This window comes from Topomyia yanbarensis, chromosome 2 (genome assembly GCF_030247195.1).
Source record: "Topomyia yanbarensis strain Yona2022 chromosome 2, ASM3024719v1, whole genome shotgun sequence".
NCBI lineage: Eukaryota > Metazoa > Arthropoda > Insecta > Diptera > Culicidae > Topomyia > Topomyia yanbarensis.
In genome coordinates, this window is record NC_080671.1 from 175,609,621 (window position 1) to 175,631,927 (window position 22,307).

At 38.5% G+C, this 22,307-nt stretch overlaps 1 protein-coding gene across 2 annotated transcripts in view; it reads right to left on the reverse strand.

The window, feature by feature from the left end:
• Positions 1-15,374: 15,374 nt before the first annotated feature.
• LOC131682199 (calponin homology domain-containing protein DDB_G0272472) overlaps positions 15,375-22,307 on the reverse strand; it is a 160,299-nt gene continuing 153,366 nt past the window's right edge. Inside the window, exons 13-14 of one of the 2 annotated variants that reach the window (XM_058963518.1) lie at positions 16,320-16,472; positions 15,375-16,168 (exon numbers count right to left, since the gene is read on the reverse strand). In XM_058963518.1, coding sequence (XP_058819501.1) covers positions 16,094-16,168; positions 16,320-16,472 — 228 coding nt within the window. In that variant the 3' untranslated portion in view covers positions 15,375-16,093. The remainder of the gene's footprint in view (positions 16,169-16,319; positions 16,473-22,307) is intronic. The other variant, XM_058963517.1, reaches the window with a different exon arrangement.

A 22,307-nucleotide genomic window follows, 5' to 3' on the forward strand; every position in this document is an offset into this window, starting at 1 on the left:
TTAGTAACCTGGAACTACAAATCCAAGCAGTTGTGGTAACATTTTGGAAAAATGTTGGGCACATTTGGAAAAGCAAATCGGGATTTGCTGCGTGTTCGTACTCATCACACTGTAACTCCGGAACCAGAAGTCGGATCAATTAGAATAGCGGCCAATAGATGCGCTGTACCTTTCATTTGAGACCAGGTATGTAAAAATCGGTGAAGAATTCGCTATGACATTACCTTAGGGACTTGCCAAGTTCCTAAAAGGTGCCAATGTTGTCAAAGCAACTTCGATGGGTCATCAATGATCTAGACAAGCAAATCCAAATAATTTTGCATGCATTTTAATATGTATTGCATCATTTGAACATCATGGTGGTACCAGTTTATACGGAAATTTGCTGTGTGATCGCACTCTTCAACCCGTAACTCCGAAACCAAAAGTCGGATCAACAAAAAATCAATAACGACCAATGGGAAGGTTGCACCTTTCATTTGAGACTAATTGCAATTTGAGAAAAATCGGTGAGATTGTTTGACACATACACACAAACATACACACATACATTGTCCCAACAAAACCCTGGCAGGTCTCCAGGTACGTTCAAAACTCGTCACCTTTTAATTGGTGGTACTAGGTTCGGTTGGAGCATTCCCGACTTTACGCCGATCCGGCTCTGAGCACTGAGTATGGATAGTGTAAACCCTTGCACGACCTCCCTGCTGCTAAGATATTAGTATGTATAGATAATCATGGGATCACGAGAGGCGACTATGTACAACGAGTGGAGATAGCGGCCCGGAGTTGGGATACAGCAAATTCGAGAAAAACTTTGAAACTCGCACATACGGAGCAGGCGCGGCGGATCCGTTCGCCAGAGGTGGTTTGGTGAGGTTACCACCACCAGGAGTAGCTGAGTGGAAACAAGAGGAGGAGAAGCAGCAGCAGTAACAACAACCATAGCACAGCGAGATGAATTACACCCCACAGAAGCTAAGAGTAGTAGCAGCGAAATGCCTGGTGAAGGAGCTCTACAAGTTTGTGGATGCGAGAAACAATGTCCATAAGGACATTAAGGAAATGATTCTCAGAATCCAGAAGACGTTATTGTCTGCCGTGAAGAAGTACGACATGGTCACGCGGAGGGCTGATTTAGCTGAGCGAGCATTGGCGTCAGCTAAGGCTAGATTGGAGTGGAGAACACGTCAGTTTCCGCGACTCTAAAAATGATATGAACCTCGGACGGAAGACCAAGCGGGCCCAAGAGGCAGACACTCGCTGTTGTTGCCGACGGAAAGGACGACACCCAACAGGGAAAAGGCTTGAGTACCGTTGTAGGTCGGAAGAAGAAACACGGGAAACAGCAAAAGCAGAAGGAAGAGCAAAAAGTAAAACAGAAAAGTAAAACCTTCAGCTCGCCAGAAGGCGCCAAAGAGAGAAACCGTGCTAGTTAAAGCCAATGACACGCTGACGTATGCAACGCCACTTAAGAAGTACAGAGGGAACCCGGAGCTGAATGATTTGGGGGAAAACGTGGTAAGAATCAGACGTACGATGGGGTCTTAACGCTGCGGCTGCCCAGGAATAGAAAATCGTGGGTTTCGCGGACGACGGTCACTAACGGTGATGGATGAAACACTTTAAGAAGTGGAGGTGTCGGTGACGGAGACAGTAGACGCGATCAGAGCTGGATGAACTGTGTCAAGCCGCAATTAGCTCACCACAAAACGGAGGTGTTGTTGGTCAGCAACTGCAAAACCATTCACCAGGTGCAGATCTACGTCGGAGGGCACGTGATTGCATCGAAGCGTGCACTGAGGCAATTGGGAGTGATAATCGACGACCGCTTGAGCTTCAATAACCACGTTGATTACGCCTGTGAAAAGTCGGCGAAGGCAACGAACGCAATAGTGAGAATCATGCCAAACGTCGGCGGCCCGAGAAGCAGCACGAGTCGTATGCTATCTACTGTTTCGTCATCGATACTCCGATATGAGGTTCCTGCCTGCAGGCTTGTACGCAAAATCGCTCTTTGCACCCGATGAAAACAAGAGCAACACTGCGATGTGCAGATCACCCGCGCGAAAAGAAATTTGAAAACGAAAAAGAATGAGCTGTACTCCAAGAGATGCACAATTTCACACTAAGAGTCACCTTGAAGAGCAACTTTTTGTGCCTCTCCTCGCTGGAAAACAGAGAGGAAGGCAATCTAAACGGCAATTCAGATAAAGATTGATCGGAAGAACCTTTTTAAATATGTTCGGGAAGGCGAAATTCCAGAACAGATTCTCAGACTTCTGGATCAAATTAACTATCAGCGGACGTAAATTAACATAGCGTAACGTGATTAACGTAAATTCACATAACGCGTCCATTTGAAGATGAAGGGTGATCTTCTACAGCACAAATTCAAATGACACATATGTATTTTGCGATCGAACTCTGCGGTTGTTGGACAAGGACCGCCATGACATGTATTACGCGATTATGTGGACACCTTGCGTACCACATCTTGCATACAACTAACTGCTCGAATAGCTATTTAGGCGGTATAGGTTTGTCATCGATTGAGAGTTGCGCCAACTGCGAGATGCGTTTCCAAAACTGTTCTACGCCACCGACATTTGACACAACTACTATGTGAGCCCGAACAATGTTTTTGGTTGCCTTCTCTGCTTACTTGCGCGTGGGGGCAAGATGCACACTAAAGATCAGATCTCTTTTAGGTGTGCAGCAATGGAGTAGAATGCATACATGGGAGCAACATACGTTGGAGTACAGGTTTATTTAAAAGAGAGGAGCGGTGGTTCGCACGAAAGGTGCAAAGAGCGTTTTTATTCTTCTCTTGATTTGCTCTGAGGAGCATTCCATCCCAGTCTGCCTGAAGTGCTGCGCTGAAAACCAAGTGGAACCGTGAAAAGCTAATTAGGACATTCTGGCTGATGGCCCTAAGAGTCACGAGTACTTACAGAGCAATATCGTCGGAGGCAGTATGCGTTCTGGTCCGAGCGGACGCGTTGGCTAAATGGCAGCAAAAGTGAAACAACGCGGAGAAAGGAAGGTGGACCCACCGACTCATCCCAAATGTGTCGGTTTGGGTGCATTGGAAGCATGGAGAGGTAAACTTCCATTTGACGCAGCTTTTGTTCGGGTACGGATGCTTCCGGAAGTAACTGCATCGGTTTGGACATGCTTCGTCACCCCTTTGCCCGAAGTGTGTGGACGTGCAAAGGACACCGGAACACGTGGTATTTGAATGCTCTACACACAAAAAATAATGAAATTTAAACGACATGTAAATCAATACGAATGTAAACGTACAAAGATTGAATCAAAACTTTGATTGAAAATTACGTTAAAATCAATCCACTCAATTGGACTTGGAGCATCAAAAAGCATACAATTTTACACTTTCATTCGTGTAATATTACATGCCATTCATATTACAGCAATATACGTGTAAAAATACATTGAAAGCCATTGGTTTTCCGTTTGAAGAAACTTTAATTTTCAATCCACGTGTAGAATTATAATAAAATTCATTGAAGAAAGCACAACAAGTCGTGTGAATTTTTGGTGGAACTTAATTTTACATTTATTTTCATGCTCCAAATATGTGCATAAAAATAAACTTAAAATTACAAAATATTTTTTTCTGTGTAGGTTCGAAAAAGTTCGTAGGGGTATTTCTGGTGTAACAGTTGACAATATCTTCGAAGAGATGTGCCAGGACGACCATAACTGGGACGCTATCAACAGAGTGGTTATGAGTATACTCTCCGAACTGTAGAGGAAGTGGCGAAAGGGACCAACAAAATAGCGCCATTGGCTAGGAAACCGCCGTGAAACCATAAATCGGCATTCTAGAGGAATTCTGCCGCCGAGAACCCTCCGACGGTGTAAACTAGGCCCACCGCTGTGGACCAGTTGAGTAGTACGCGACGTAGCACCGGGTTAGGGTCGTCGGGGTGCCAGTGAACCGGACTTTGGGCTTCACCGGAATCGCCGAACCGACCTCGACACCGACGATGAGGAAACCTACGTGAAGGCAGATTTTGAACAGCTTGCTGGACATGAATATTATCCGTCGACTGGAAGAGGAAAGGTGGCAGATATTTGATTACACATTAAGCTGTCGAAGTTCGCAAAGAAATATCTCGTGTGGCAGGGCATCTGTTTCTGTGGTTTGAAGAACGAAATTCACATTGGAACTATCAACATTGGGACTATCAACCAGGAAATTCATGTGCAGGAGTGCTTGAAAAAACGTCTGTTGGATTTCCTTCAGCAACACAATTGTTCCGTTTTGTTTTGGTCGGATTTGGCTTCTTGCTATTATGGAAAAAGGTCATGGAGTGATATTCCGCGAACAACGTCCAAGTGGTGCCCAAGGACCTGAAGCCTCCCAATACGCCAGAACTTCGACCAATAGAAAAATATTAGGCAGCCGCTTCGCTAAAAAGGAAGCTTCAGCGATTTTTTTCAATTCTGTACGAATTGATTTGAATTTTTAATGAAAAGTTTGACCGATTTACACACATTCTTGACAATAACACCCTTTAGTGCAGCTGTAATGCAACTTATTCCTTTTACCACAATTCGGTTATTTCGAATGAAAATTGGGTTTTCTTTTTCGTTTAATGATTGTTTTGTTGTTAGGTTCATTCCCCCATAATAAACACTTACGCAAAACAATTTATCATGTCAAATGAACGATTATAAATAGCCCCCCTCTGAATATCTTGACTCCGATAAAAAATCAAATTTGTATTCCGTATTCCTAGTTTCAAGATAGTTGTAATTTTACCTCTTTGTTAAAACTATTGTCCCCCATTTTGTAAATAGAATTGTATCCCTAGTTTTAAAACACCGGTGAAATTTTTCATAAATATTTGTTCCCCCTTTTCTGTACTAAACTATATTGTTAGTTTTAAGAGAACTGTAAATATTTCCTAAAAAACTACTCCTTGTTTTAAAATTTTTCATAAAAAAAATCTTTTGCCCCCTCTCTTGTATATAGAATTTTATTTCTAGTCTTAAGATAGCTGTATAATTTTTCTCTTTCATAAAAAAAAATATTTCAACATTGTAACCTCCTTGTTTTACAATATCTAAAATGTAAAAACAAAAGAATTTGGCGCCGCCAAGCTAACGCATTTGTGCCTATCAAATAAACGAAATGAATAAAAAAATGAACGATTATATCAAACAGATAGTATAATTCAAATAATCGCCGGTAGGCAGTGGTAGTGTACATATCGAATTTAAATTTAATATGTTGTTTGCCTTTTTTTTCAATAAACTGTTCTCAGTGTCATGTCTGGTAGGAATCTGGCTTTACCGTAGAAGGAAACGTTACTTTAGATGCGGTTCGGAAAACGCACGTAATTTCATGAATTAATTGAAGAACAGAAAATCATTCAGTTCACAGTTTCAATCCGCAGTACGTAATTTCAAATGCTACTACGAAAGGAATTTCGCAGCTCAAATATGCACATATTGTCCGTGCTGCTTTCTACGCGGATCTATGCGATATCCGATTTCCATGCCCATTCAGATTAAATCTCCCCCTTATGAAATATGTCAGCAAAAATCCACAAACGGAAGAGCCCACGGCGGAAAAATAAACAAATTTCGATAAGGATATCCTCTTTTCTTCCCATGTTCCGGTGAATCACGATAATAAAATTCATCTAATCACCACCGTCGCTACCACTAGCGAGAGCGGGAGGAGAAAGTGAACCGTAACAGGCGGCACAGCTGGAAGAAAATCTCAACCACCCTCTGCTAGTCTCAACTGCGATTGGGGTGCAAATTTTGCACTTGTACCAAATCACCCCTAGGCGCTTACACATGAGCTATGGCAAATAATAAAAACATATCGCCGTTCTTGCAGTGCGGAGTGATTGCACTTTTCGCTTCCAACACTTAATTCGATAATGAGAGTGATTAGATTATAATCTCGTTTTTCCTCGGTTGCCGGGAGCGGATTACACGCGTGACCCTGCGGAACAATCCGATGGCGTAATACAACAACAGAAACTACTTGTCGCTTTTTTTTCGTTGTTTCGGGACAGGCGGAAGATTTAGTTTCGGTAAGCATGTATAGTTGCAAAATTTGGAAATTCAGCAGTTACATCGAAGAATTTATTGTCGAGATTTTGGCTGGAAATTGTAATAGGAGTGGTGCTGGAGACTTGTGAATGCTATTCAGGAAATACAGCGTTAAGACGAACCGATTTAAGAAGGTTTTAGATCATCGTATCATCAAAACTAACATTAAAATACCAAGTGATGATTTTATACTGAATCTGGTATAAATTTATGCAGACTCGGTTTCGAATCATAGAATAATCACCGGCATATACAGATTAACATAAAAATGACCAATTTAAATTTAATTTTTCACACTTCAGGATCATCAAATGAAGTTAGAACTGGACAGTGATTAGCTAAACACGTGACTGAGATTAGTGCAAATTATAACACCAGTCATAGGCTTTTCGGACAATGATTATCAGATCGCTCTGGATTTATTACAAAGTTTTTCTTTATTGAAGTAATTATGTACAACATACAATATCCTGTGGGAGATTTATTATATCTGCCTTCCCTGTCTTTTTCGAGTGTTACACGCAATATAACACACACAATCGTTCTAGCAAAGGACATACAAAAACAATTGAAAAATTAGGTAAAAATAGAATAATTTAAATTTAAATAACTACTAACCAAATACACACCGAAATACTATACATTGAATTGGGTAATGACTATATTTTCACTTTTTCACTGAGTATTATAGTTATTAAGGAAATAATGGATGCCGACTTTTGACTCATATCTTCTTTCAGTCAGGATTCGTTCGTGAGTTAAGCGAAGTCCACATATTACGACTGTTCATGTGTTCATGTTCATTTTATTTCCGGACATTGAAATAATCCAGACTATTGCACTGTTTGTAATGAGCAAAGCGATCATGATATGAATCCTAATTATAGCATGATTATTGCATAGCATTCCCACAAGATTTACTTCTTGCACATTTCAACCCTCCAGCACATGCGCGGTTTTGCTTGGTACAACACTTTGCGATTTTCCGTTATCATTTTGTTACAACAACATTAATCAATGCCAAACCACTGTTCATTACTCAGATAATATATTCTGGGCAATCATTGTTGAAATTGTTTGTTGAAGTCATGTAAAGGGATAGCGCGGTAAAGGGAATTTGCCACAACAATATTCGGTTCAAAATATCTCGTGATCTCGAACTTGAACAGGATTACTCTTTTCGATAAATTTGTTCAGGAGCTCAAGATTTTGCTTGTGGTACACCAAATAGTTTGAAATCAAATTCTTCCGCTAGGTAGCATTCGTGAGAATGTGATTTTTTTAGCCTACTGTGTTTCAAGATCCAGATTTTTAGAAGGTATGTGTCTTCGGCGAAGTTGTTTAGAAAATCAAAACCCATGGGGCGGTACATTGAATATTTCAGGATACTGCCATTAAACGGCGCCATATAATTTTTTCGACATACTATATCTCAATTTCTCGATTTTTTAATAAGTCGTTATTCCCTTTTTATTCGAATCAATTCGAAAATAGTGTGTTACTACAGAGAGAATAAATCGGTGATATTACGAAAAGAAGGTTACTAAATTGTCAGATGCCGTCATTTTATCTTGTTCAATTAAACTGAGTAATTATGTTAACAGTAATAGAATTTTCATGAAATTAAGTGCATTAATCCTTTGGGAATATTCACACAGAGAAATTTAGATGTGGACGCTGTAAAACCCCTATGGAACATTTGCGTAACACTCGATACTCACAATGGTGATCGGTAAAATGGACTATTTCAACACAAAGAGAAACAATTCCTCAACCTTTACTACACGGAAATTTGTTTTTCCCAAAATCGTGAATAAAGTGCCATGAATTCTAAATAATCATGTTTTCACGTTACGAAAAAAGGACCAGTAACGCCCGCGTAACGCTTTTATTTGTGAAAATATTTGTTTTTGTTTTGTGAACTCAAGTTATGTTTTCCGCCATTTCATTATCAAATCGATTTTCTGTACGTGAACTAGTGCACAACTTTAAGAACATTATTCATAAAACTAAAGGTTCACTAATGATGTTATTCATAGATTTAGAAACATTAGTTCATAAAATCAAGACAGTCTGGATACTTTATCGTGAATAATTTCACGAAACTCGGAATTTCTTTCATGAATCTATACAATCCTCGTGAACTAATTCATGATTCTTAATATATTAGTCATGATCCAATATTCGTGCTCGAGAAATAGTTCGCGAAATCATGAATTATTATTGATGTATTCGTGAACTGGTTCATGATTCCTAGTATACTAGTCCGGACTTCCCATCGTGGTCGAGAAATAGTTCACGAAATCATGAAATATTATACATGTATTCGTGAACTGGTTCATAATCTCTGCTATACTAGTCACGATTTACCAATTGTGTTCGTCAAATATTTCACGAAATCATACAATATTTTTCATGTGCTCTTAAACTGGTGCATGATTCCTAGTATAATAGCCACGATTTACCATTAGTGATCGTGAAATAGTTCACGAAATCATAGATTATTATTCACGCATTCATGAACTGTAAATCACGACTTACCATTCGTGCTCCTAAATCATAAAATATTATTCATGTATTCGTGAACTGGTTTATGATTCCTAGTACAATAGTCACGATTGACCATTCGTGCACGTAAAATATTTCAAAAGAATCATGAATTATTATTGATGTATTCGTTAACTTGTTCATGATTCCTAGTACTAAACCTAGGATCTGTCTTGCGTGCTTGTGATATTTAGAAGATTTCCCTAGTCATTTTCAATTTCATGCAACATGGTCATGAAATTTTAACTGGAACTTTTTCACAGAGTATTATTGGTATAATGATTTTTGTTCCATATTCCATAAAATATAATATATGTCCAGCTGCTAACAACCGGCTAGAGGCACGAGCAGTAGATATAAGAAAACTATTAGGACCTAGAGCATCGTTAATCATTTCATAGGGTTCAGTAAAATGTCTCGACAGAAAAGAAAACTGCGCTGGGCACCAAAAATGCATTATAGAACCACAAATCGTGTTCGTGCTATAGTTCATGGAACAAAATCTCGCGTATTAGTCACACAATTATGTTCCTGTTTATAGTTGATCGATACTAACAGATCGCGATAAGATTACAAATGCAAAATATAAATAAAACTGCTGATGTCATGAACATCAGTCACATTACTCCCCTTGTCAAATTTGAAAGTAAGTTCTAGAATAAGATATCATGATAACATGTAAATAAATTACGAAAATCGTGACTAAAAATCTAAAATAAAGAACATAAATCATACTATTCGTGACAAAAATATTAAAAATCGTGACCAAGATTCTGAAATCATGAACATGAATCACTCTACTCGAGATTAAAATATTAAGATAGCGTGAAAAAATAGCGAAAATCATGATCCTGAAATCATGAATATAAAACACGTTATTCGTGATAAAAATATCAAAAATCGTGACCAAGATCCTGAATTAATGACTCTACTCGTGACTAAAATGTCACAGTAACAATGATCCTGAAATCATGAATATAAACCACATTACTCACAAAAAAATCGCGACTAGTTACCTGAAATCATGAGCATGAATCACTCAACTCGACTAAATTACCTCGAAATAAAAATTATGAAAATCGTGACGACGATCCTGCAATCATGAACATAAATCACGCTACTCAGAAAAATCCGTTAGCAAACTCATGAATAAAATGTCACGGTAACTTGATAAGAAATCACAAAAAATCGCGAATAAGCTCCTGGAATCATGAACATCGTTTAACTGTCGTCTGTGTATTCCCAAATTGCATAGAGTCATAACAAAAACTGAGCATGTCCAGGGAACAACCACAGGTTTGTTATTCATAATTTCAGGAACTTTGTCACGGTTTTCGTAAATCCTTCAGTTCACGAAATCGTGATTCTGTTTTCATGAATTTATAAACGGATTTTTTGTGTGAATACTAAACAATTAAAATTGTTCTTCAATGTATTCCACGCGAAACATAATAATAATTTAAATTCCTATAACAACATTTTCTGTGTTTACTTTGAACATGTTTTCCCGATAAAGTGTACTTCAATTTTAGTATTTGTATCTCCTTGTTTCGCCAGTTGCTACAAAATGTTAAATCTGATTCCCAGTACCGTCATAACGCATGGGCACACTGGGTCAGGACCAGGAGTTCCGGGTTCATGGGGGCCCCGCACTTAGGATAGATATAAAATAATAAGGCTTCCTGTATTGAAACTTCACAAGTTGTAAATATGTTAATGAGAATTCTTGAATTGTGCGCAATTTACCATGAGCAATGTGTATGTGCTGCTAATCTTAATGAACTAAAACATATAATTCACTTTACACATATTAAATCACGGCCTCAATTTACGCATAAACAACAATCGCTAAGGCAAATGATGGGCCACGGTCATTTATTTCCATTATAATATTCGAAGTTTTCTATTCCATCCTTTTATACATTGTCCTTAAAATGATCTGTACCGCTTGTATTTATAGACTCGCGCAATTTTGATGTTTCACTTTGAAAGCGATCGGCATGAAAATGCAGAATAGTTTTTTTTCATTTTCTTCTTTTTTGGCCATGACTGATCATGCTAAATCATCGCTCTAAAACTCTATGTCGTATTAACGGATTATGCAGATACAATTAAGGGAATTCACGCTGATATTTCTAGACTTCAATTGTTGAATCTTCTCGACTACCATTGCAATATGTTCCATTGTAGAATTCTTGAGTTAAAATATTAATGAGATTAATCAAATCTGTGAAATGATACTAAATCATATTCATCGAATGTAGGGAAACTGTGGGTAAAATGAACAGGAGGTAAAATGAACAGGTAGCCATATCAAGTCAATGTTTGTTAAATTTGGAACAAACTTCACAGAAACCTGACCTGTCAAGTATTCAAAGTATATTGAAACCATTTCTCTAGATAAAAAGCTGTCGAATGTGAATAAAATACAATATAAATCAAAATCGGCATTCATATTTGTCGCTGATGTTAAATTCGGCATGTAGAATATAAGGCCTTTTGAAGTGAAACTTCAATATTATTCTGAAAATTCATGAAAATTTTATTTTGCCGTGAGTTTTTTTTGGCTGCAAAATACCCTGTGTGTATGCAACGCTCATGATTCGCTGGGACATTAGCATTTCTCGGAAAATGCTTTCCAACGCTAAGCATTGCATTTCGCATATCGCAGGTCACTCGAAGATGTTCATTTTACCATCATCACATGTTCATTTTACTCACACGCTATAAAGATGTCTCATTTTTGGACATGTTTTGATATCAAAAATAATGTTTGAAAAAAATCTGTTTATGTCGAAGTATTTTAACCAAAGATGTTCAAAACATGACAAATAAGAAACATGTAAGGTAATTGTAATATCTCACTTATTAGTTAGAAAATAATGAATTTACTTAACGTGTTCATTTTACCACCACTTCCCCTAGCTCTATATCCGGTATACACCTGTTATGACAGGGGCCCCTCAGTTCAATAGTGCCTAGTGGCCTCGAGTGGTCTTAAGACGGCTCTGTTGATTCTGGCGTGGGATGGAATATACGAACACGAGCGTCTTTTTTCCTCTTGAAGGAACACTACTTTGAAATCAATTTCAAGCTAATGTCGAACCAAATACTATACCGAAAAGGTACAGATTTTTACCGATAAGATGATTTATGTTAACCCTCTGCTGCCCAAATTTTTGTTTTGCTTAAAAAAGCTATTGTATGTTACTTTTGTCATGAGAACGCCGAAAGATATATTGTCAGCTCACGAAAGCTACGGATTTTTCATTTAACCCTCAGAAAAACCCAACATGGCCATTCCACGAGTCAAAATTTAATTGCTAATAACTTTTATTTTCGCATCGTCCATAACATAATTTCACCGCTACAGAGGAGTACTACACGCTAGCAACTTAAAAATATTTTTTTTCATTTTCTCCAAAAATTTGAAAAAAGCATAAACATTTTTTTTAACTAAATTACACTGCCATACACAAAATAGTGTTTTTCGTTTTCCTCAAATTTTCAACTTTAAACGTTGAATGTATTCAACATAGTGATTTCGAAATGCAAGCAATATATTTATATGATTAATGGGAATATTGTGAAGAGGTTTTCATAGTGGTGACAACATACTACATTCGTATTTTAAATATTCTATAACGATTTTTCCGTAACCCGCCAAAAGACGAGATTGGGCAGCAGAGGGTTAAAAATCGTGTAGACATGAATTATATTATCATTCGTATACTCTGTGTATATTATTTACCATAATCTGAATAAAATGTAAAAAAAATCTTAATGCGCTTTGAATAACAGATGCATTAAAAAAAGTGTCAAAGTTCACCGATTTTTCGTGCAATTATACTGCCACCTAGTGGTCGGTTCACCGCTGAACCGTCAAAAAATATAACCAAGCTATAATGCAAAAAGCTAGTTGGCTGGATGGACTCATTTACCCTATCTACAAGTAAGGCCACAGACTGGAGTACGCTAATTACAGGTGGATATCTCTCCTGAACTCAGCGTACAAAATACTATCGCGTATCCTCTTTAGCAGACTGAGACCGCTTGAGGAGTCCTTCGTCGGCGAATACCAGACAGGTTTTCGTGAGGGCCGATCAACGACGGATCAGATGTTCAGCCTGCGGATGATCCTAGATAAATTCTGGAACTACAACTTGCAGACCCACCATCTGTTCATTGATTTTAAGGCGACGCACGACTCAGTGAAAAGAAATGAGTTTATGGCAGATATGTTCAGATAGGTCCCGCAATCTGCAAACGACAACAAAATTCGCCTTATACAAGACACTGATCCTCCCTGTCGCTCTTTATGGCCACGAAGCGTGGACGTTGACGGAAGCAGATAGGAGAGCATTCTGAGTCTTCGAGCGTAAAGCGCTGCGGACAATACTCGGCGGGATACGCAAAAATGGAGTGTAGCGCAGACGGATGAATCATAAGTTGTACCAAATATACAAAATTGCGGATATTGTTAAACCGATAAAAAAAACGTTTAACCAATTTTTCCTCCTTGGGGAGGACTATAGTATAATACTTTCACATTAGCATGCTAATCCAAGACAATTTTCGGCTTCGCTGTGTCTCATCGGCTTAACAGAACTTCTGGTCTGACGGGACATCACCAGTCGTTTGATTGGAAACATAAATAGTGTTTCCGTTTTAGGATTTAGCGTCAGGCTGGCACTAATCTATTGCGACAATAAGTTAGTGTCGGTTCCTGATGAGACGAAGTCGAAGCGCACCCATGACTTTATCATTTTTTTAAATATTTTTCGTCTACTTTTCGAAAACTAATAAGAGGTTTCAGCACACTTAAGTTAGTTGTTTTTGTAAAACAGTGCTGAAATATCTAAAACAATTTTTTTCATCATGACTAAAATTTGTAATAACGTAAAAGAAAACAATCATCAACAACGATTTAACCAATCTAACTTGTCCAAAATTAGTTTTGCAATCACTTATTATTCCTTTTTGCGTTATTATCACAGGATAAGGAGAAATTTCCCATAACTGTATATTACTTTGGTCTGTAATGGGTTAATACATCTAAACCAGCGAGAATGGACTATTCCAGGTGAAGGCCACAAGCTTAGCACTGACACACACCATCAATTAAAAAGTAGCCATCAGCCTACTCGGAACAAACGGTGCGTATTTCCCCTGCCCATTAAAGCTTCCCATGTATCAGTTTATAGTTGATATCTCGAGTGATTAAATCAAAAATATGGTTTTTTCAGTAGCTTATCAGTTTAGCACCACCCAGGGGAAGCTTGGCCCCGTACCCACTGCTCCATCACCGATGTGAGGCGATCTTCGTTACAGAATATTATTCTAGGATATCCATAGCGCAGATAATCATGTGAAAAAGAATATAGGCAACCATCTATACTCGCTGATGTCAAATTGACTAAAAGAAAAAAGGACTTGATTTTTATTCGCCCAATTGCCTAACCCCGCCTCTAAGCGGTTCACATATTTTAAGGTTTAAATGCAAAATCCATTACCAATATTATTTTCTTCTTTCTAATCACTAAGACTATCTACAGAAGTTTTTCGAAGTAAAGCAAAAATTTGGGCATTAGATGGTTAAATTCAATGATTTGAAAAACAGAGTATGCTCGTATATAAACCTTAATGGATATCATTCGAAATCCAACGAAGATTGTTTTTATTTTTTCGAAAGGCGAAGCGAACGACGGTAGTTGCAGGCTTTTGAGATAATTGTTTATGGAAAAGTAATACTAATAGTTCTAGTCCACAGTTTCAGAAATAGGGAAACAAGTGAAAACGTCGCCATGTTCATTGAACACCCCTATTTCTATAAAACTTTGAACACATTCTCAAATTTTATGTTTGCACAATAAGTCTCCAAATCATCATTGGATCATATAACATGTCAACTGCCAAAAACAACGATTCTTAAGCAAACAAATTCCAATAGCGATCAAAAAGCGAAAAATGGTATTAGAATTAAGACATTCTGAATAAACATATTCTAATAAATGACGTACTGGTAAGGTAGTTGTAACATCTATGCATCTCTCTAGAAACTAATACCATTTTTCAATGACAAACACCGAGGCAGTGGATTGCACTGGTGTTGCACTTTCTAGCAGAATTGGGAATGAAACACATCCAGTGCCCTGCTCTACTGCTAGAAAATGCAACACAAGTGTAATCCGCGGCCCAGAGTTTTTCAATGAAAAATGACTTAAGAATCCTTCCCGGTTGGGGCTCGAAAATACGACGAATTATTTATGAGACCAGCGCATTTCCCCTTCGAACCGCCAAACCAAGACCAAAATTAGCACCATTTACAAATCTATGAGTTCACAAGATATAATTATGTGAACGCTCCATATCTTAAGCTACAGCGAACAAAGCATAATAACTTATACTTACAATGACGTTTAAAAAAGGTCATTTGTCTAAATGTAAATTTATATCTAATAACTTCGAAAATGCTGTTTTTAATCAATAATAAGAACTTCGTAAGTAGGATATGTTATAAAACCAAAAAATGAATAAAATTCTTTAGTGGAAGAACTGCCAATTTCAATTTTTATAAAAAAATATAATTTTTCTGGGACATGATTATTATATCCCTCAAGAGTGATGAAATTGGCAAACATGGTATCACAGCAAATGAAAATGCTGTCATTACTTACAATAATTATTTTCGAAAATTACAAAAAATTCTCGAAACGATTAGTAAGTATCTGAATATTTTGTTTTCCATCAATAAAATTTCGAAATACTAGTTTGTTTACTTCAAATATATTAACCATCAACCTTTGGATACCCTAGCCGCACCCCACCCTACCAGCATGCCTGTAAACATACCATACTCATCTACCTGCATAAAAAAGTGTCCGGCTTTACTAAGTACGGCCATATGGAACTACAAACGTGCTTCGAATATCTAACACACATTATTCAACAGCAAGCGAGTGCAAATTTCACGGCTAGTGCGCACGGCAAACAATCAACAGAGCCAATGCTCGCCAACCATTAGTATTGATCAAACGAACTAACAAAACAAAAAAAAACGCAATCCTTCGGACAATTAAACAGCAGGTTGCCTCACTGCCGGCACACCTGAGTGGTAGGCAGGTCGCGCCACGTCCCGGCAAGTAACTCAACTCATTAGGCGTCAATAAATTTTGTGCAACGCCAAGATCGGATACAATCTCTGGCGCGAAAGCCCGTGGCGCACGAATCCTGCTGCCAAAAGACGACATTATTGCTGACTTTAATCACTGCGCTTTTATGTCGCATTTTTATTGATTCCACCTCATTCTCAGTATTTATTGCTTCTGGCGGCGGCTATCTGCGGTTTGCGGCTGCGGTTGACCTGACCCAGCGCGGCGGTCGTCTGGCAGGATACATTTGCGCTTACCGAACCGTCGAAGGCAGAGGAAAAACAAATAAACTGAAACTACTCCGCCTTCGCTAGCAATGACACGATTCTGTTCTTTTTCGCCAAATCCGACTTGCTGTACTCCTCCAGTGACTGTTCCGAAAATAAGACAAACAGGTAAAGCAAACATTAAGATCTTCATTAGCGATTTCCGAGGTTGTTGATTTTTTTGGTTTTAGTCTGACTGTGTCGTAAAACGACAAACAACGACAAAGTGGTGCTAAACGAAACAATTCAAACTTACCGCAATATCGAAATCTTTGCTTAGTACGGCTTTGGCATCGGAATTCTCATAGATGACGGTGACTAGCGTCGGGTAGATGACCATATCGAACTGCTTCGGTAGTTTGGTCAGGTTTTTGATTATCACTGACGATTGGTCCGATGTAAGTAGATCCTGTAAACGACAAATAAAATTTGAATACCTATTAATTGATATATGCCACGAGTTTAACAAGGCTCAGGATTCCGATGAATTCTTGAAGAATCCTTAGTAGGATTCTGGTGAAAATCCTGCTGAGAGTTCAGAATTATGTTCAGTGTTTTAAAGTAATCTTACTCTCAACATTTTGATGTAACTCTATTCAGAGTTTTGACATTATCTAGCTTATGGAATCCTGCTCAACATGCTGATCGCATCTTTATCAGGATTCTGACGGAGCTAGGTAACTTCATAATCGCAGGATTCCTTCAAAATCTTCAGAGAGTTGCGCCAAACTTCTAAGTAAAATTCCACCACAATTCTAAATAAATCTTGGCAGGACTTCATCGGACTCAAACCTACAATCGAGCCAAGTGAACAACAACTAGCAGCCTCTCAATCCAGAGTGCATTGGAAACATTGTGTTTATTCTTGCCATGAGTGAAGTTGACGAAAAAGCTCTGCTCCGACCCAACGCCGTGGTTGTACACTTTAAATTTTGTTTAGTACGACCGAGTTTTCGGGAATTAAAATACCTTCTGAAGCTCTTGAAGATGAAAATGGAGCTTGGGCTTACGGAGGTCGCCTATCTACAATATCATCATCTCCGCAATGCAGTACCAATTGCAGTGTCGTTCAACACGTTAGCCCAATCCGAACATTGTAAGGCTACATGACCTATCACTATGTACCGCTCCTGAGCAAATTGCAAAATGCACCACTCTTCCGCCGTCCTAACTAAACATTCTAATGACTTACACAGCCGTAGCGTGGGCTTCTGGCACCTTTGGCGGAGTCTCAATTTTGCGTCTCTTTGGTCTTTACTTTGGCTTTTTTTTCAGTTCAACATTCAAACAACAATTTGTGTACACGCAAATGGCACACCTACTCCCTACTTAATTCATGCTTTACTATCGTTTATTTCATGTAAATTCCAGCCACAAATCTTTTACTACACATTTATGAAATCAGTTGACGGCGACGGAGCTAGCATCTATTCGGAAGACTGTTCATTAGGGTTTCAATGTACCTATGTCGTATGGGAAACAGGTGATCATCAAATTTAATAACCGGACGCACCTCAAATAAAGTCTCTTTTCAAAAGTTCAGCTCAATCGGACATGATTAAGAAGTTGAACAAAACGAAAACGGCCAAAGCGCAAAAATTTTCGCCCGTGAAAAAACACAAACGGACCTTTAGAAGATTCAAAGATTGAATTAGGATGTAATGAAACATCGAGATCTACTGCCATCCTGATTTTTTAAAAGATAACCTTTATGGAATTTGAAAAATTCTAGATTTGAGCTGATACTAGAGTTTTAAAAGGCGACTTTTAATTTTTTTTTCTATGCATAATGTCTTAGACATGCATGAAACAACGGATCTTGTATCTTCTCGTCAAAAATTGTTTTTACATAAGTTGCCTACCTGGTATTTTTAATTTTCAAACTAAAATTTTTTAAATAAAGATTAAAAAAATAGTTTCTTTCGAATTTGCACCAGATTTCGACATTTTTAGTATTTCTAAAACAAATGGCATGCAAAAAAATAAAAACTGCATTCCCAAACTCAAGTCCCTGTATCACAAAGGAATTTTATTAAACATTACGCCAGATCTTGACGCTCCATGACATTGTTTTTCAGTTGCGCTTAAATGTTTCATGGGGACTCTTCCTTCATATTCTTCAGTTTTCACTTTGCGTCAGGCTCTGGGTCTGTTCATAAATAAACTCTTCTGAATTGACTCAAATGATCCCAAAATGGATGTCGAACAAGATTCGTCGCCAAAGACTCCGAGCTTCTGTTTAAAATCAAACACATTGAACTGAGTTCGACTATATCCGATCTTCTTTCGGATCAAAGGTAATCCGCGAAGTATTCTAATATTCCGCAAGACGCAGAAATATTCTGCTGTGTCAGATATCTCGAAAGTTCACCTAGATATGCTCAGAATGATGATATCTTGTCTAAAACAAACAAATGACGTTACTGATGACAAGACATTCACAAAGAACACGCTTACACGCCCGCTAACAAAGTTGAGATCGATGGTGTAGTTATCGATTTGAACTTGGCATGTGTGGATCTACTGCCCAGTCACCAAATTTTCTGGCAGAGACCATTCTGCTAGATTTCTGTCAGTCTTGGTTTAGCTGCCCTGTCAGATTTCTGCGCGCATCTTGTCGGGTTAGCTGAACTAGGGCGAACTTGGTTTCGCTCGCGTTTTCTGGCAAATTCTGACAGGAACAGAAATGGATCCGCATCAGTACTAGCAAATATTGCAAGATCCGATGGAGCCATTTGCAGGTCTATATGGTGAACCTTTATGCATGATAATGATCCTATGCATACATCTTGGTTCGTTAAACAGTGGCTTTAAGATCAGACGGATAATGTTCTTTCATGACCTGCACACCGCACCGCGCAGACCTAAATGTAACAGAAAATCTGTCGAACAACGTGGAAAAAACACGCAAAGAAATCTAAAAATCTAAATGATCTCTGGATCTCAAAGAATCTGGATGACCATAATTTTAGGTTAAAGCTCTTAATTCTAATGAAACTATATCGGAAGCTGGTTGAAAGTATCCCTAGTTGTCTAGAGACTATTTTCAAGCAAAAATGTTTCCCGACTAAAGACAAAACAGCTATGAACCCTTATTCTTGATCATGATAAAAATTAACAGCAATTTTTAAATATGTGCTAATTCTGTGTCTAGGCCCCAATTAACTTTCTTGTTAATTTTATTCATATAACTACAAATTTCATCTAGCAATCCCGTAATTTCCTGTAGACTAATACAAACACTGAAGAAGATTACAAGTAGTAGTCGAAATACTGGAATATGTTGTAATAGTTAAGTGCAACTGCATTTCATTACAAATAAAAATAGTGGAATTAATGGATAGAAAAACTGTATTAAGCACTAGGTGCATTCCACTAAGACCTCTGTTCACGTGAATATTGGCAACGCTCAACTCGTTAGACGAGGCGGAAAGCTTCTCAGCGAATAATAACATACAACACGACATCGAATATGACACTTTTCTAAATTTTCTTTCTTCACATCCTTTCTCTTCCTTGATTGATATGGCTCTTATTATTAACCTTCCGGAAGTCGCGCTAGTGCACTGAGTGCATACTGCCCAAAAAATCTAGCGAAATCGTCTTAGAGCAGCTGCGGCTGCTCGTTAAGTGAGCCATTTGCGCGACATCCGGGGGGTTAAAAATACTTCACAACTTGCAGTCCTTTGCTAATTGAATGTCGTTACAACATGAAAAAGATTGATTCACTCTTAGTCGTCAATAAAAAAGGAAAAAAAAATAAAAGATTTATATCGAATGTCCGTCACAAACGAAGCGTGCAAAAAGTTTTTCCCAAACATGATCGGATGCGAATGCAACTAATCCAACCTATACCTTCTTACTTGAGTTTCGAGGATAGATCATCTCAAAGTGTTGTCTGCACCAAAGTACCGGTTCAAACACCATGCAACTCCATTCAACTACCATGAACATGGTCCGCGCCAAGTTTTACAGCCATCAAAACACCATGAAATGGTCTCAAAACCCCATAAAACACCAAAATATGGTTTTAAGCGGGATCGCCCGGACCATGGTGATGGCGTTTTCATGGGTTGAACCCATTACAAACACTATCAAAACACCATACAGTGGGGGTGAATTTGGACCATGAGCTTTTCGTTTGCTCGGGTACCCTATGCACATTCTCTGGGCAGACGCCCACGTGCCAGTTCTGTAACCAGACGGCACACTACGGAAAGCCATGCACCAAAACAACTAAAGCCCTCGATATATGCTGATACACCACAGACACCCAGTCAAAAAATAGATGCCGTGCGAACAATATTGCACGGTATCCACAAAACAATAGCTAACATATCTGGGAAGTGATAAGCAGAAAAAAGACGGTTATACCAAAGTCACTCGAAAACACAAAGAACACCAAACATCTAACAGCGAAAACCAAAGTTGCTCTAGCCACGACTCCATGGACACAAACAGGAGCGAACAAGCAGCAGCAGCGGGTAAACTGGATCATTGCTCCCCACCGAGAAAGAAAATCAACACAATCAGTGTGCCCAGGATAGATGACAGCAATAATATTCTTTTATTTTTCATGATCTGTATTTTTTTGCTTGTTAGAAATGTATATTCTTTCCAAAAAAGGCGAATGACCGTTGAGGTTAAAACCTCAATAAATAATAAGAATAATAATAATATTAATTTCAAATCATCAAACTAATGATCATTTGTCCTGATTTATTTCCTTGTGTCAAAGCCATGGGTATTTTAAGTAATATTGAGGATGTGGTACCTAATCTAATGAAGGCATACTTTCAGCAAGACTGAAGATTACTGGAACTATGAAATAGCTAGTCGCTAGTTATTTTTTGGTATGCATTCTGTTTGTAATGATCAAGAAATTTAAACATTACTGCAAATTATCAAGTTGGTTTTAGAAACATTATTAATCATTATCATTATTTTCATTATTTGCTTCCTAAGAAAAAATAACATGCATTGTGTCAATTTGTTGCCACTTAGCGACAGGCTTCGGGAACACCCGAAAGTTTTTAGAATTTTTAAAACATGGAGTATAAGAATTCATGCAAAGATTATAATCGTTGTTCGGACGAGCTACATATTATATTATTATATGATTTTCCTGCAAATACTCAAACCAACATGGTAGCTGAGGCGATAATGGATAACACTGTTCAACACTAGATCGAGCAGAAGACGAAAAAATGAAAAATAACGGGTGCTCAATAAAAAATGGGAATGATTTCAATGCCTTCTGTAATTAAAATAAAGACCGCAAAATTTTTTTCTCTCCAAAAGAATTGCTCTCTGGACTCACTAGAAATGGGTGGCATTTCTCGCACGGGTGCTGTCAGTTCAATCGAAGATGACGTCGAAACAGTAAGCACTCCGCGAGCATGTTGTACGGTTTTACGAAACGCATGGTCATCGTGGAAAAAAGTTTACAGTAGACCACTTTCGAGACGAAAACGTATAGCTTACCAGATCCTGGCATCCCTGAGCGTGGAGCCTAAGGCCGGTAGCGGACGTCCGGCGAAGATAATGACGAAGAAGAAGAAGGAATCGTTAAAAAAGCTGTTCGACAACAAGAACGGAACGATTTTGCGTGACGCCGGCCGAAAATATCACTGCTGCCATACCTTGATTCACCGAACCCTCAAGATGGAGGACATCATCTGTTGGAAGAAGACTGGGTCCCCTGAGTACACGGACGATCAGATAGCGATCGTGAAATCGCAGTGACGATGGATGACGAAGAACTACCGCGGGGCATTGTTCGTGCTGGACAACGAAAGTTACTTTCCGCTCTCGAAAACCCACATTTCCGGAAATGACAGTTACTATTCCAGCGACAAATTGGTCACACCCCCCGAAGCAAAATATAAGTTTTAGAACAAATTTGAAAAAATAGGTTATGCTGTACATCGCCATATCGGACAGAGGAATTTCAAATCCGTGGTTCAAGCCGAGCTGTCTGATCATCAGTCAACAAGACGAGTGTCTTGAGAAAATTCTTCTGCCGTTCTTTAAGGAGTATCATGCGGATGGGAAGTACGTCTTCTGGCCGGGCAAGGCGTCTTCCCAATATGCAAAGAAGACGCTGGAGTATCTTGAGCAGAAAAAGATACGGTACGTGCCGAAAGAAAGGAACCCGACCAACTTGCCCCAGTGCCGTCCCGTTGAGGATTTTTTCGGCTCCCTCAATGCCCTAGTGTACAAAAATAGTTGGCGGACCAAGGGT